The 17,500-nt window shown below is 49.2% G+C and overlaps 1 protein-coding gene across 1 annotated transcript in view; it reads right to left on the bottom strand.

Moving 5' to 3' along the window:
• sema5ba (sema domain, seven thrombospondin repeats (type 1 and type 1-like), transmembrane domain (TM) and short cytoplasmic domain, (semaphorin) 5Ba) overlaps positions 1 to 17,500 on the bottom strand; it is a 131,739-nt gene that overhangs the window by 13,612 nt on the left and 100,627 nt on the right. Inside the window, 5 exon segments of the mRNA XM_062534376.1 lie at positions 745 to 970; positions 2,652 to 2,799; positions 3,178 to 3,321; positions 8,753 to 8,934; positions 9,534 to 9,651. Of these exon segments, the coding sequence (XP_062390360.1) occupies positions 745 to 970; positions 2,652 to 2,799; positions 3,178 to 3,321; positions 8,753 to 8,934; positions 9,534 to 9,651 (818 nt within the window).

Raw genomic sequence — 17,500 nt, 5'->3', positions numbered from 1 at the left:
TCAGACAGAAGCCTGAAGGGCTTTTTAACAAAAAGAAAAACAATAAGGAAACAATATTTCAAAAGGGGGGGAAAAAAAACAAACAACGGCACTGGACTGTAAAATGTCCTTGCTCGTGTTGAATACAAATCGGAAACATCACTAGTGACTACACAGCAATACAAACATTCCGTCGACGACTAGCATGTTCTGTCCTAGGGCAATGCTATTTCAAAGTGCCAGCATGTGGAGAAGTCTTGAATTTCCATTCATCAAATCATTTTGAAACTGTTCAGTGCCATGTTTGTGATGTTTTTATGAGTGTACAAACAAGACAAAAATGAACATTTGTTTGTCTGTGTGTGCCCGTGTTGACTACATTATTTTCACTGTGCTGTGAACTTCATTTTAATTTGCCCTATACCATATATCATTTCCCTCAAATGAGAGTCATATATCTCTTCCACGATCCCTCTGTCTCTGCCTCTGTCTCACTCTCTCTACCTCTCTCCATCTCTCCCTCTCTCCAGCTCTGTCATTCCCTCTCTCTCCTCCTCTATTCTCTCCCTCTCTCCATCTCCCTCCCTGTCTCCTTTTCTCCATCTCTCCCTCTCCCCGACTCTTCTCTACCTCACTACCTCTCTCTGTCTCTCCCTCTCTCTGTCTCTGTCTCTCTGCTTTCTCCATCTCTCCCTCCCTCTCCCTCTTTCCCTCCCTCTCTCCGTCTTGTCTCTCTGTCTCTCAGTCTCTTCCCCCTCTCCTCACCGTCGGTCTCGCAGGCGTTGGAGCCGTCGTTGGGGCAGTTGCGCGTCTCCACCTTGCGCTTGCCCAGCTGCAGCTCGTGCGGGTCGGCCAGCGCGGCGCGGCACGTGTAGCGCAGCCTCTGCTCCTGCCGCGCGCCGCCCGCCGTCACGTTCACCGTCATCCACGGCGTCCACGGGGTGTTCCGCCGCACCTCGGGACACGCCTCCAGATTACAGGCTTTATACTCCTGCAGAGAGAGGGAGAGAGAGAGAGAGAGAGAGAGGGGGAGAGAGAGAGGGAGGGAGGGAGAGAGAGAGAGAAAGAGGGGGAGAGAGAGAGAGAGAGAGAGGGAGGGAGGGGGAGAGAGAGGGGGAGGGGGAGAGAGAGAGAGAGAAAGAGGGGGAGAGAGAGAGAGAGAGAGAGGGAGGGAGGGGGAGAGAGAGGGGGAGGGGGAGAGAGAGGGGGAGAGAGAAAGAAAGAGAGAGGGAGAGAGAGGAGAGAGAACAGGGGAAGGTTGAAGTAAGGTGAGAAGAGGCGTGGAGAGAAGAAGAGATGAGATGAGAGAAGAGGAGACGAGGGGGGACGAGAGGAGAGGAGAGGAGAGGAGAGGAGAGGAGGTGTTCAATTGGATAACATTTTATGGCTAGACCAGGTTTGCATGCGTCCTGTACTCATCTTTTCCCTGTTTGTTTGCTCGCCGCGTTTCGTTTCGGATTTCAATTCACCTTCAATTCAATCGCCCCCCCTCTAACTCCCTCTCCCATCCATCATCCGTTTACAGCCGTCATGTCGTCACACCTGTTCAGCTGTACGTGAGCCATGACTCCCTGCCTCCCTCCCCACACTTATCCAACCACCCCACCCCACCCCACCCCACCCACCCCAGTCCACTCCACCCTACCCCCCCCCCCCTCCCCACTCCACCCCGCCCCCCCCTGCCTGCTGCCCCCTGCGGTGTCGGTACATGACCGTGGTTGCCTCCTCTCCTTCAGCGGCTCAATGGGGCTGGAGAGGAGCTGCCAAATGAGACACTTCATTTGGAGTTTTAATAACGTTAATTAAAATCTGCCGAGTGAGTCTGGGTCATTAAGTGCAATGGAGTGGCTGCTAAAAAGCCCCGTGTGGTGGAGAAGGAGAGAGAGAGAGAGAGAGAGAGAGAGAGAGAGAGAGAGAGAGAGAGAGAGAGAGGAGCGGAGAGATGCGATAGCTTGGCCGGGGGTGAGCGCGGCTCTCCGATGACTCCGATGTACCCCCTCGCTGCTCCGGAAGTAGGGGCAGGAATGGTCAACTGGCTCCACTTTGCGGCACACGGAAATGTCACCCCTAGACTCTGGAAGAGCGGAGCCCTCCGTATAACTTCACTGAGCTCTAACCAGTCGGCGCTTTTAAAGCCAGACAGCCGCCAGACAGCCACTGAATTTATGCTTTTTTTTCACTGCATGATGAATGGGTTCACGTTTCCTCCTACTGTACTGTAGTTAATCATGCTTTTTACTCATGTTTCTTTCCTCGTGCCTCATATTCATTATCATTTTAAGCATGTTTTTTCTATCACAAAAACAAAGCAATTAAGTAAGATGATACTTATTTTTCCCACCAACTGCATTTTTAATGTATGCCTTTCATTCATGCTCCCTTACTATCAATCTCTGGTTTGTTCATTCATTCGAATGTACACTGTACATTTTCTGTCACATTTCCATCACGCCAGCCGTGGGGGGGGGGGGGTCAACATGTTTTTCGTTCCTCGGGAGCCTGTCACCTGTATACCCCGCTCTACGCCTTACTGTACCTAACACAAGTCTCCTTCACGTCATTTTACCTTTCAGGTGGAGTCCCAAGTGGCCTCCACACACACACACACACACACACACACACACACACACACACACACACACACACATTGCGGTCATCGTTCGGACTCTTACCAGGGCGCAGCCGGGGCAGGTGTTGCCGTTCTCACAGGAGCGCACACGGGACTGGACCCCGCCCCCACACTCGGCGCTGCACTTGGTCCACGAGCCCCACGACGACCAGAACACGGGCTGAGGACACGTCACCTTCTCGTTACAGAACCTGAACACAAAAGGAAACAATGAACAGACAACCCACACTGGACTCGGAACATGTTTCATAATAACTTTAGCTTCATAAACAATATAAAGGGGATGGTATACAGGGTGATGATTTTTTAGCAAAGGTCCAGGGCATTGTAGGCAATGTTGCCAAGCGATATTGTTTACAAACGCTTTACCACTGATACTGGGCAACAACAGTTATCTGCAGAGCTTTGAACTTCAAAGGTTTAAAAGGTTTCTCCATGCATCACCACCTTCCCACCAACATCCATACATCAACATCATACTGTACACCTGATGTCCTACTGTAGTTCCATTCAGATCTGTCCCAACACTAATGAAATGACAGCTTTGACCTTGAACTTTGAACTCTCACCTCTGTTCTCTGGCCTGTCCTACGCACACTCGGCCTCCGTGTCGGGGCGCGGGGTTGTTGCACGAGCGCTGGCGCACCTCGAAGCCGATCTCGCACGTGGTGCTGCACTGGCCCCAGGACGACCAGGGGGTCCAGCCTCCGTTCCTGTTGGCGTGACACGATCGAGAAAAATTAATTTACGTTCGCTGTGACCACACGGACTTGCGACTGCGAGAGGCCCCGCCATTCTCCGGCCCCAGAATTGATTCTCCAGTCCACAGGCGCAGAGAGCTGTTGTTTCGGCGACACCATATTTAAAAAAAAAAAAAAAAAAAAGCCTGAGCTAATTTGTCACTAGTGTGCCGCAAAACCTGCCACGGCGATGACAAGAGTTTGATGTGGCAACATATTCCCTCAATTTGCTTGAGTGCTTTTCCTCCTGTAGAGACCCTCTCATGATTTAATTGCCACTTCGTCCAACAACACAATCCAATTTCGCCATGTTGGATTTAATCTTGCATGCGCTCCCAGCAAAAAGCAGCACTCCTTTTTTTTTGTACTGCTGCTTGGACACAAAGTCAACCAAGTCATTATAAATGGACTGTGTGCGCAGTCAAACACAGACAAAAAAGGGAGAACCTTTAATGATTAAGCGTTGTGGTTTGACCGATCTCCAGTCCAATGAATAATAAGGCGCCACACAGAGATGTCCCACTCTTTGATGCCGCCGAGTGAATAACAGAGGCAATATCTGCTCCATTTGAAGATAATGACATGGAGAGTGTGATAGCAGACAGGTGGGAGTGTGTCTCTAAATGTAGCGAAACAGCCGCTCTCTTGGGTCTCGGAGTGGTAACAATCAGTAGTCTAGTCTACTGTATGTGATAACGCAGAACTTCGCAGTGTACCCACTTAAAAAGCATCATCATCTCAGTATACCCACTTAAAATAGGCAAGGATAGGTATTAACATTTCACAGCATACCCACTACAACTAACTACTACATCACAGTATATCCAATACAGCTAACTACTACATCACAGTATAGCCTATCCACTACAGCTAACTACTAAATCACAGTATATCCAATACAGCTAACTACTACATCACAGTATAGCCTATCCACTACAGCTAACTACTACATCACAGTATCCACTACAGCTAACTACTACATCACAGTATACCCACTACAGCTAACTACTACATCACAGTATCCACTACAGCTAACTACTACATCACAGTATACCCACTACAGCTAACTACTACATCACAGTATCCACTACAGCTAACTAGACTACAGTGCATAACAGTGTACCCACTACAGCTACAGTAACCTCACATCACAGCATACCCACTACAGCTAACTACTATCACAGTACTGTATACCCACTACAGCTAACTAGCCTACTACATTACAGTATAACCACTACAGCTAACTAGACTAGGGTTGCCAACCGTTCCGTATAATACGGAATCGTCCCGTATTTGACACCTAAAAGTCTTGTTCCGTATTGAACTAATACGGAACGCTCTTTGTTCCGTATTTTTGAGAAACTGCTCAATGCACACATACTACAATAAAAAAAAACACATAAAACACACACAAAAAAACTCCCTGACACAACGTCGAGCCTGCTGGTCCGCAAGGCATGGAGTGAGGTCCGGTGCTTCACCTGATAATTAGCTGCGAAATTGATCTGGATCAAGCAACCGCGGGCCGACAGAAAAGAAAACAAAGTTTCTGCAATTAGGAGGAAATGCTGGCTAGTTTGATGTGATTAAAACAGAGTCATACAAATAAGTGGTGGTATGAGCTTTCATTGAATACATGCGGTTGTGTGCGTTTGCGCGACAGAAACTGAAACTACACAATAACGTTGTTGGCAAAGCTCCGTTTCAACCTGGAAGACTATTTAATTAGGCTACGTAACGACATTTAACAACGTGGATTCTTGCAACTTCCATGGAAACAGAGCAGAGACTGTACAATACATTGTTTAGCATTGAGTATTGTTTAGTCAAATTTGAATATAACATGGTCAAAAGATTGTAGCTTTAGTCTTTCATTTAAAGATCTCCAGACTCCAGATAAGTGATTTACGCCTATATGCTCGGCCGTTTACCATAGACAAAAGTTGGTATTATGTTTCCTGGATCTTTACATTCAGGCATTCAAATAAAATGTCATTATAAAGCATATCTTTTTTTCCCTCCATTTGCCTACCAGAGGCCTATGATGCTTGCATGAGGGAAACATCCCAAAACAATAGCACCCATATAATTGCTGTTGTTTTCAGAAGTATTTCTCATGCAACCATGCAAAAGCAATGAACTATTGTAAATATATCTTACATTATTAAAGCAGGCCTCTGATGTGCATAGGACATGAACACACATGCATAGCACTTTAAGCACTTTTAGCACTTCAAATATTGACTTCTTTGAAGTGAAGTGCATGTCTAACAATATAGCATAATAATAATTGTGATAATGATAATCATAATGATAATTTGATGTGGGTGGAGGTACGTGTAGGTGGGCCCCAATGACCCCCGCCCCCCGCGGTATTTTTGTTCCGTATTTTATTTTCTCAGAGTTGGCAACCCTAGGAGTGAGGTTTAGGGGGGTGAGTGTAACGGGTGCTAGCTGGTTAGCTATGCTGTGGAACGTTAGTAAACCTCACTCCCCGACGCTTCAAGAGCGCTGCTGGCATGAAAGCTAGTAGCCTGGGCTTTTAGCTGGATTGTTAGCGCGCTCGACTCCCGATCCGTGGTGCTGCTGTCTCGCGGGTTCGAGTCCGGGCGTGTGCAGGGCTGGACCGCGGTGGTTCCACACAACGCAGGTTACACTACAATATTTAACACCATTTCTTTTCACATCATTTCATCTGAAGTGGATGTGTTAGGCTAGTCTCACAGCATTTCTTGATGAAATGGGAATTGTCTGGAAAGAACAACTTTTTCTGAAATGTATCTTTGGATACTGCTATTTCATCTATTTTTTTTTTCTTCAACTCAATAGTAATTAGTGTTAAGAACATCAATCATATACACTAGTGCAAGGGCCTTGCCTTTTTCAGCCCAAGGACCTATTGGCCGAGAGACGCATCAAATGCTTAAAAAAGCAACTAACATCTATTTTTATATTGTTGCTAAGGTTGTTGAGGTTGTTAAGAGGACATCGTTTCTCCCCCAGTAAACTGTTAGCTACCATTGCTCCATTGAGATTGAATGGTATTTAGCTAACTAGTGGTGGTTTTGCTAATAAAGTTGCTAGTTGTCTGTTGCCCTCATTCGTTGCCCTGTGTTTAGGGTTGCCAACCGTTCCGTAAAATACGGAATCGTCCCGTAAAATACGGAATCGTCCCGTATTTGACACCTAAAAGTCTTGTTCCGTATTGAACTAATACAGAACGCTGTTTGTTCCGTATTTTTGAGAAACTGCTAAATGCACACATACTACAATTAAAAACATAGGCTACACACAAAAAAAGCCAAAAAAACTCCCTGACGCAACGTGGAGCTTGCTGGTCTGCGAGGCATGGAGTGAAGTCCGGTGCTTCACCTGATAATTAGCTGCGCAATTGATCATGCAACCGCGGCCCGACAGAAAAGAAAACAATGTTCTGCAATCAGGAGGAAATGCTTGCTAATTTGATGCGATTAAACATTGGGTCATACAATTAAGTGGTGGTATGAGCGTTCATTGCATGCGTTTGCACGTTTGCGCGACAGAAACTGAAACTACACAATAACGTTGTTGGCAAAGCTCCACTTCAACCTGTTGGAAGGCTATTTCATTAATGACATTTAACAACGTGGATTCTTGCCACTTCCATAGAAACAGAACAGAGACTGTAGGCTACAATAGGCTACATTGTTTAGCATTGAGTATTGTTTAGGCAAATTTGAATATAACATGGTCGAAAGATTGGTGTTTCATTTAAAGATCTCCAGATAAGTTATTTACGCCTATTATAATTTATTTATGCTGGGCCTTTTACCATAAACAAAAGTTGTTATTATGTTTCCTGGATCTTTACATTCAGGCATTCAAATGAAATTTCATTACAGTAAAGGCAGGCTATACGTTTTTTCTCCATTTGCCTATCCGTGGAGGCTATTGCATAAGGGAAACATCCCAAAACAATAGCACCCATATAATTGCTGTTGTTTTCAGGAATATTTCTCATGCAATCATGCAAAAGCAATGAACTATTGTAAATATATCTTACATTACAGTTTTTCTCAAATGCTAGAACACATTTCACAAACGTTTCCTCCATGTTCCCCAATGTCTAAACACAATACCCTTTTCTAAAGCTACATAAGCACAACCACACCTTCCCACTTCAAAACTCAAACTTTCACACCAAAAGAGCTTCTTTTCCAAAACGCTGTATCCACCATTTTACTAATGAATTTTCATAAATATATTTTTTAAATTTTGTTTTTCAAGTAACCTCAGTGAAACTGTATTGTGTTATGTTTAGTTACTGTAATTTTTCTTTACTCAATAAAAATATTTTATTGATATTACCTAAAACACACAATTACTGTAAATACAGTAACACGTTTTGTTACAGTACAGTAATGTTTTCAAAATGGATTTATAGCGTTTTGGAAAAGAGTTCTTCATTTAGAGTTGTGAGTTTCATATGAAGAGCACAGAACATTCTGCAAGTACACTACTTTAACACAACTCAGTGCAAAAAACAGAATCTATTGCACACAACAGGAAACAACTTGAAAACATGATCAGGGTGTGAAAGGTGTGAAGGGTGTGAAGGGTGTGAAGTTCTTTTATTTTCTTCATTCACAACACACACACACACACACACACACCACAGTCACTGTGCGCATTAGCATCAAGTGTCTTCAATTTTGAGTCGTTGTGTGTAATAAATGACGCTAGGTGTGTTCATTGTGTTCAGTTATTGGTGACTGTGGCAAGCATTTTGCATCACATGAGCTTTCATTTGAGAATATGTTTTGCAACATGTGTTTTAGCAAGGAAAAATGTGCTTAGATTTATGAGAAAGGAGGATTGTGTTTTGTGAATTGTGTCTTCATGTGAAATGTGTTTATGGTATTGAAAAATACCATAGATAGATTTAGTAAATGTGTTTAGACAACTGGTCATTTGGTTTAGAGGATTGGCTTTTGTGTTTTAGCATTTGAGAAAAACTGTAGTAAAGCAGGCCTCTGATGTGCATATCACAAACTAGCACTTTAAGCACTTTTAGCACAGTATTGACTGCTTTGAAGTGAAAGTGCATACAATATAGTATAATAATAATTGTGACAATGATAATCATAATGATGATTTGATGTGGGGTGGAGGTACGGGTAGGTGGGCCCTATGACCCCAAAGTCTACCATAACTGGGCCTCAAGTTTGAGGCTATTAGTGTTTCTTCTCCCCCCCCCCCCCGGTATTTTTGTTCCGTATTTTATTTTCTCAGAGTTGGCAACCCTACACTAGACTACATTACAGTATACCCACTACAGCTAACTAGACTACATTACAGTATACCCACTACAGCTAGCTAGACCACACCACTGCTAGCACTGCTTGTGAGACTCCGGCCACTGCACCTGGAGCAGTTGGACACCTCGATGGTGGGGCCCTGGCAGTTCTTGCCCCCGCAGCGGGGCGGGGGGCTGTCGCACGTCCGGGAGCGGCACAGGCAGGCGCTGGAGCCGTCGCCGTCGGTATGGCTACAGGGTTGCCACGGTGCCCAGGGCCCGAAGACGCCATTAGTGGTCTGGTTCTGGAGCTGCGGTACATGAGAAGGACAGAAGGGAATACGTTTGGGAATACGTCCAGAATAAGACGGACTGTGGAACGGAACATCGGAGAACACTTGCAAGAACATGATGGATCAGGGAAGGACATGTCTCAAGACACTTCAACACCGCAAGAACGACACCGATCATGAAGCAAAGCACACCACGTCTCTCTCTCTCTCACACACACACACACACACACACACACACACACACACACACACACACACACACACACACACACACACACACACACACACACACACACACACACACACACACACACACACACACACACACACACACACACACACACACACACGCAACACTTTTTTGACATGGTACAGTACATGACAGGCTTCCCACATGACAGATCATTAAACTACACAGGACTGTCCCTTGAGGGGAGTGGAAGGACTGGGCATGCTTCAGGACGGCAGCCATCCATACAGCACTCAGGGACCACTGGGACACGGAGAGAGGAAGATGAGAGGAGGGGGAGAAAAGAGATGGAAGAGGAAGAAGAGGAAGAAGAGGAGAGAGGAGGAAGAGAAAAGAGATGGAAGAAGACAGGGCTGGCGGTGCTTACAGGGCAGGCGGTGATGTTCTGGGTCCACTTGCTCATGTCGGAGCTGTCCTCGATGGTGGTGCAGCGGCGCTGCTTCTGGTCCCAGCCGCAGTAGGGGTCCCGCGCATCCAGACACGTCCTGCAGCGGGGGGGGGGGGGGGGGGGGGGAGACATTTAGAACCCTCACACTCATGCCCCCGACGCTCACACACCCACACACCCCCATCCCTCATTCTTTTCTTCCGTTTGTTTAAACGGAATTAAAACACACAAACGCACATACAATATGCACCCATGCGCACACACACGCACTCAAACACCCACACAAGCGCGCGCACACACACACACACGCACACGCTTTTGCCTCAGGCTTCCCCAATTCTTATGATCCAAAACTACAAAGCCGATGGGGAGGAGAGGTAAACAGATCTGCATGTAATCCTCCCCCTGCTCCCTCCCCCCCCCCCCCCCCCCCCCCCACCCTCTGCCCTCCCCATCCTCCTCCCAGTGCCACCCACAACGCAGCATGACGAAACGCCGATTAAATATTTGTAAGCTACCGCTGAAAAAAAAAGAGGAAAAAAATACAGCAGCTTAATGAGCAGTAATTAAATCTAAACCCGCTAATGAAGCTAAGCCACGGGAGCTGATCTGGGAGGGCCCTGAGAATGTACTGGGCGGAGCGGCGCGGGCGCGGCCTACACGACTAAGACCATGTGCCACCACCGCAGACGCAGACGCCGCCGCCGCCGCCACCGCCACGGCCACCGGCCAGGCCACCCTCCTAGCGTCCAGCCTCGCGTTCGCTCCCGAGGCTCTTATGTTTGGCACAGGCCTGCTGACCGGTTTGTTTGTGTGGGACTGCTGGCCGTTCAGCCCTGGGGTTGAGGAAACACAAGTGGTGTTGATACAAGACCCAGTGCCAAGACCAAATCTTGTTAGCCGTGGGGCTTGGGGGTGGGGGGGGAGGGGGAGGGTTGCTGATCAGGGGGAGAGAAATGCAACCACTTTATGAGGCGTAAACGGGTTATGGGGCCATTGTCAGGGCCAGGAAAACAACTTTTAATAAGAGCCTGTTGTTTCTGTTTTCACTTCTTGTAATGTCATGCATTTCACCATCCTTTAGAGGCCTACTGGCAGTTTGCTTACTTGGCAGATGTTTGTTAGCAAATATTGTGACAGAAATGCGTCTTTGGACTGCATGGTTAGACCTGAAACCCTCCGACGTATGACTGGCAATCCATCACGACAACCGTCAACTGACATGTCAACGCGAGCTTGGCAGCTTGAGGGCAGATTGTGAGAACGCCCGAAAATGTTACATTTTTCAAGTGAATTCATTCGAATGTACACCGTACATTTTCTGTCACATTTCCATCACGCCAGCCGTGGGGGGGGGGGGGGGGGGGTCAACATGTTTTTCGTTCCTCGGGAGCCTGTCACCTGTATACCCCGCTCCACGCCTTACTGTACTGTACCTAACACAAGTCTCCTTCACGTCATTTTACCTTTCAGGAGGAGTCCCAAGTGGCCTCCACGCACACACACACACACACACACACACACACACACACACACACACACACACACACACACACACAACACACACAACACACACAACACACACAACACACACAACACACACAACACACACAACACACACACACACACACACGCAACACCCTGCTAACACCTCCACCCTGCTGAGCACCTGATTCTGTCACACTGGTGCATCGGCGTACGCAGGATGCCACTCAGACACACCACCATGGTGTCGTTAGCCTCCCGCGGTCACCAGCCGTGAGGCGAGCACCGGCGCTGATCCGGTTATCCGCCATCATCACCCAGCGGTAATGTCGTGTGCATAGTCAGCTAGCAGGGAGCGGAGAGCGGAGAGAGAGGGTCCAGCATCAACCCCCCTCCCCTCCCAATGATGGGGGCAATCAAAATCTGGGCTCGGCTCCACGTCTTAGCCAGGGGGTTGGACGGTGCGCGGGACCTAATAAAAACCCCAGGGCCCTCGGCAGGCCAGAGCGGAGAGGGCGGGAGGGACATAAATCAGCAGCTGGACCTGTCGCCTTCAGGGCAGATTTGGAGCACGACACCCAACAAAAACAAAACAAATCCCACTCCTGGAGCGGCACGGAACTTCCATTTTAAGAGTCGTTTTTACAACTCATGACTCAATGCCAATGTTTGAGTGGAATGTCACAACTTTTCTGTTTACCATTCATCTTTTGGTATGTACCTACAGTACTGTTCACGTCTTCACACTCACTCCTATAGTGTCCTCCTAAAGTAATACCTGCTCAAAATGGACTCCTCTCTCCTCAGCATTTGTACAGAGCTGCGTACGTACATGATAATTAGTGCCGGGCAGGGTTTGGCTTAATTGGTGACTCGAGGCAAAAGGGCTAAACTATGCAACTGGTAAAGAACAGATCGGGAGGCCAATTAGCTTTGGTCATCCCCAAGGTCCAGAGTCCAGAGCCCGGAGGCTTCTCACCCTCGAGCCAAATCCATTTACACTAAAAAAAAAAAACTAAAAAAAAACCCAAACCTCCCCCGCTCCTCCCCACATTAATTAAAGCAGAAAAAAAACGCCCTCCCCCAAATAAAACCACTTGCGCTGAAAGCCAGCCACCCGTGTAAGCCCTTAAGACTGCGGAAAAAACAAGAGGGATCGGCGAGAAAACGCTGAGTTGACTGTTTGACAAGCAGCACAGCAGCACAGCAGCACAGCACGTTGGGCTTTCTTCTAATTTCACTGACAAGTGCCTACCACACACACACACACACACACACACACAAACACACACACACACACACACACACACACACACACACAAACACCAGCTGAGGGGGCACTGCCAAGTCTGCCTGCCCGAGCGCCCGGGCCAGACTTGTGCCAGCCTCTCCTGTGACGGCTCTGTGATGGAGACGAGCGGGCGGGCGAGCGAGCGAGGAGAGCTCGGGGGGATGCTGACGCTGTGCCCGTATTCTGCCTGCTGTCTATTGAGTGGCCATTAGCGGGGGAGATTTACGGCCGGGGCCCCGGGGCAGAGGAGGGAGAATTACCTCCTCCTTGACCCGACGGAGGCACAAAAGTCTCCAATCACAATCACAACAGCCACCCCACCCCATCCCGCCACCACCCACCACCCACCACAACACAAATCCACCTCCACCACCACCAACCACCACCACCACCACGTGCAAACGATGCAGAGACCTGTGAGATGCCGGAGCGCGCCGTCGTAAAGAACGGGGAATATATAAAAGCGGGCACCTCTCGCCGAAGAGTTATGGCTCCTGCTCTAGTGTGTGGGTGACAGTGGGTGTGATTAGGATGAAGAGAAATACAGAGGGAGGATGTTTGTGAGTCTGTGAGTGAGTGACTGATTGGTTTGTGTGTGTGTGTGTGTGTCAGTGTGTGTGTCAGTGTGTGCGCACGCGCAAGTGCCTAGGTTGCGGCAAACGTGTGACCACAACGTTGTATAATTCAACAGCCCCTCTTCCCTTCCTGATAGCCCACTATATCAAAGGCGCGGAACCACAAAGAACGGGCCTATTAAATTTTTAAAGAGCGCACGTGGTAAAAATAAACCAACACATAAAACAATGAGGCTGACGGCGGACAGCGCGTGATAAATCTCGTCCCCCCGCTCTCCTCGCCCCCTAATGGACATTTTAAAGGGATTGGGAGGGCAGTAAAAGCGCTGTCCCCTTCTTTACAGGCTTGTTAAAACTCGGATATGAAGGCAAACAGTTATTAGTACGCCTTCAACTGCAAATCATGACCTCATCAGTGTAAATATAAGCGAGGAGCTGAGGGTCCCTGGGAGGGGAGGAGGAGGAGGAGGAAGAGGAGGAGGAGGAGGAGGAGGAGGAGGAGGAGGAAGGGGGGGGCAGTAAACTAGGCCAGGTCCAGTGAAGTGGAGGCTATCCCTGGGGGCATTCAACAGCTAGGCAGGAGCTCTCCTCTGGAGAGTGTGGGCTTTCAACAGCATACATATAAGACTGACTGGCTGGCTGGCTGACTGACTGACTGACTGACTGGCTGGCTAGCCGGCTGGCAGAAGTAATATCTCCCGAGAGAAGATTCATTCATTGATTGATTGTGTTGCTGTGAGGGATTCCATTCAGAATATAAATGACGGGGAATGGAGTGGCTCTGAGGTGGAGAGCAGCTTGGCAGGGGCCCCCTGGGAGCACACACACACACACACACACACACACACACACACACGCACACACACGCACACGCACAAATATGCTCCCAGAAATGTGCCCTCTGCTATCTCAATTTGGGATTTGAAGACTAAGCTTCATGTGCTGTATTGATTTTTCTTGGACACATATCTGTATGTATTTGGCTTGACCGTTCCGACTAAGAAAAGGACAAATCTTTATGATCCGTGGGCTGCCTCCACATCATGGATTTATAGCGAGGGTTTCATCATGTGTGGCTCATTAAGGAGAGCAAACCCACGCTTAGGAGAACTCTCAATGTGAAGCAATGTTCTAAGTCACAGTGCTCCCTTGAGTTTGTGTGTGTGTGTGTGTGTGAGTGTGTGTGTGTGTGTGTGTGTGTGTGTATGGAGTGCGGAACTCTTGTGTGCGTGCGTGTGTGTGTGTGTGAGTGAGAGAGAGAGTGTGTGCTCGCACATGTGAGTGTGTGCCTTGCAATCTCAATTTCTTCTTCCTCAGATAGCAGAGAGAATGTGGAATGATCAAAGGATAGGTATAGCCAGTCTGTTCCGTCATGCTCTAAGCACGAGTGGATGGGAATCAAAATTGGAGTTTGTCAGACTGGAGTTCAGGCTGGAGGGCAGTTGAGACGTTATTACCTGCTTGAGAGAGAAAGAGAGAGAGAGAGAGAGAGAGAGAGAGAGAGAGAGAGATGGAGAGAGCAAGAGAGAGAGATGGGGAGAGAGAAAGAGAGGGAGAGAGATAGAGAGAGAGAGAGAGAGAGAGAGAGAGATAGAGAGAGATGGGGAGAGCAAGAGAGAGATGGGGAGAGAGAGAAAGAGAGATGAAGAGAGCAAGACACAGAGAGAGAGAGAGAGAGAGATGGAGAGAGCAAGAGAGGGATGGAGAGATGGGGAGAGAGAGAAAGAGAGAGATGGAGAGAGCAAGAGAGGGATGGAGAGATGGGGAGAGAGAGAAAGAGAGAGATGGAGGGAGGCAAAGAGAGTGAAAGAGACGGAGGGATGAAGGGATAGGAGGTGAAAGAGAAAGAGCTCCGATATTGGCAGGCTGCCAGGGGAGAGCTGTTAAAACCCAAACATGCCACGGCAGTAATAAATACTTTCACTTTTTGATTACTTTTTTCTTTCCTCCCGCTCTCATCTTCCCTAAGTCTCCCCATCCTTCTCTCTCTCTCCCTCTCTCTCTCCCTCTCTCTCTCCTCCTCTCCTCCACTCCCTCATGTGTTCGACGGAGCACTCAGACAGAGCTGCGGGCTCTTAACTGCTGTGTGTTTTAGCGCCCTGCTGACAAGCTGGCGGCAGCAACAAGCCATAAATTGTGTCTGCGGAAGAGGGCCGCCTCCCCGGGGCTGAGGCGCGCTCCAGGCGCAGCAACAAGGCATGACCACCTCGCCCCCGTCCTCCTCCGTCCTCCTCCGCCCCAAAAAATAGGCCCTCCAGGGATGCAGCTTGACCACAGCACCAGTGGTCGATGCGTACCGACGATTACGCACGATTCTGACCGGCTGTGCTTTTCCAGCTGGTTTTTGCGGGGCGGGGGGCGGGGGGGTGTCAGGGGGGCAGATTCATTCCACATAACTGTGGCTGCACCACAGTTGACCACAGCTGAAGGTCTGCATGTTGAGAAGCTCTCCCTCAGCTGACCGTGAAGGTCTGCGTGTTGAGAAGCTCTCCCGTCCGTTCCTCTCGTTGTCTCTCTTTCCCACTCTCACACCTGCGGTGTGTTGACTCAACTGAAACGTTGCGTCAACAATGAAAACACGTGCGCGGGCGGTTAGGGACACCGGCGAGGACAGAGGGCATCCTGCTCCCCCCCCCCCCCCTCTCGCATGGGACCCGAGGTCTCAGGGGGACTCCAGCTCCAACCACATCTGAAGCAGCGGGGCCACCCGCACACCACAACCTTCCCCCCCTCCACCCTCCACCCACCCCTCCAAAACACAACCGCAGGGGAGCTCAGCTGTGAAAACCATCTTGTGGTTTCCTGCCAGCGCTGCTCGAGAGAGAGAGAGGGCCCCTTCTCACGTCCCGGACGAAAACCCCCGCGGTCGAACCCTCGTGTCGGCACTCCGCAGCTGAAGTCCCTCTACGGTGGAGGTGCGGTGACCCCTTTCCCCAGCGCCAAACCATAATTAACCAGACGCTCTGACCGCTAGTCCAGTCCTCGAGACTCGAGAATTCACTTGAGAAAGAGGACTGGAACTGAGCTTTCATCGCATTGCAGTGTAAACAGAACCTTCAGGTTCCATCTCCAGTCCCAGTGGCATAATCAAGCTCAACAGTCAACACACATACTGTACCTTTGCTTTTTGTTCCCCGGCTGTTTTCCAAACGAGCTGTTCCGTTCTAATAACAGCAATCAACTAAACGACTGGATCATTACTGCTGTGTACATCCATGAGGCAAACTCGGAGGTGACGTGACGAGCTAAGTCTCTGATAATTAGGCCCTCAGGTACAACACTGGAAGATCCAGCGAGAAGTGTCAACTTGGATTCAAAGCAGCCTCACCAGCAGTGAGACAGAGAGAGGAGACCGCAACATCTGCTTCCTGCTCACAGTCTGGATGATTCCTCTCTTTGTCTGTCTGTCTGTCGCTCTCTCTCACTCTCTCTGTCTCTTTCTCTCTCTCTCTAAGCCTCTTTGCCAGCAACCTCTCCCCCTTTCCCTCACCTATGCTGTCCTAGCGTGCGGTGAAGTTGATTGATCTCCCACGGCCGCTGCTCTCATATGCTATTGCAGCCAAACAAACTGACTAAATGAGTTTCTTAACAGGGAGGGAGAGGAAGGAGGAGAGGAGAGAGCGGAGTGAGAGAGGGAGAGAGGGAAGAGAGAGAGGAGAGAGAGGAGAGAGAGAGGAAGGAGAGGAGGGAGAGGAAAGAGAGGGGAGAGAGGAAGGCGAGGAGAGGAGAGAGAGGAGGAAGAGGAAAGAGAGGAGGGAGAGAGGAGAGGAGAGAGAGAGAAGAGAGAGAGGAAGGAGAGGAGAGAGGAGGGAGAGGAGGCTGGGGCTGGAGTGAGTTGGCAGGAAGTGGCGGTTTGGAGGGGGGGTCAAATGTAATTACCTACTGCGACTCAGAGACGGGCACCTACACACACGGGCCACTTTGCATGAGGCCATTAATAAGCGCTTCTCTGGGGTGTGTGTGTGTGCGTGTGTGTATGGTGTGTGCGTGTGTGTATGGTGTGTGCGTGTGCGTGTGCGGGTGCGGGGAGGACGTGTGGCGCTGAGATCGACAGAAGGCGCTGTCCGAGGCCGGCCATTTATCTGCGAGGCAAAATGGAGGCGGACGCGAATGGATTGGAGTGGGGCTGGCGGTCGCTGGCGCGGCCCGCTTTGTTTACGCTATGAGCAATGGTGTGGGCTGAGCTCATTTCTCCCAATGAGTTTGACTGCAGGACGCTCGCGCCAGACGAGATCTGGCTAATTAATGACGGCGCAAGATGAATGCGATTCGGTGCGACTTTGCCTCGTTTGCTTATTTGAGGCAATAACACATACAGGCGCTTAGGGGCATTTTGATTTTCAATGAGTCACTGAAAAAAAGAGTGGTGAACGTGACATTGGCTATTTCGGTGCGAACCAAACAACGCTGCGAAACAAACTCGCACGCACATGTATGTGTGTGTGTGTGTGTGCGTGTGTGTGTGTGTGTGTGTGAATGTGTGTGTGTGTCCGACCCCCAACGCAACATAACAACTCGTCAGGGGGGGACCCGACACATAAATCCCCGTAATGTATGTGTCCCAGTGAAAGAGCGTTTGTGTGGGGGGCCGAGCC

Source organism: Sardina pilchardus, chromosome 4 (genome assembly GCF_963854185.1).
Source record: "Sardina pilchardus chromosome 4, fSarPil1.1, whole genome shotgun sequence".
In the NCBI taxonomy this organism is placed as follows: Eukaryota; Metazoa; Chordata; class Actinopteri; order Clupeiformes; family Clupeidae; genus Sardina; species Sardina pilchardus.
This window is presented reverse-complemented; position numbering and strand designations above follow the sequence as displayed.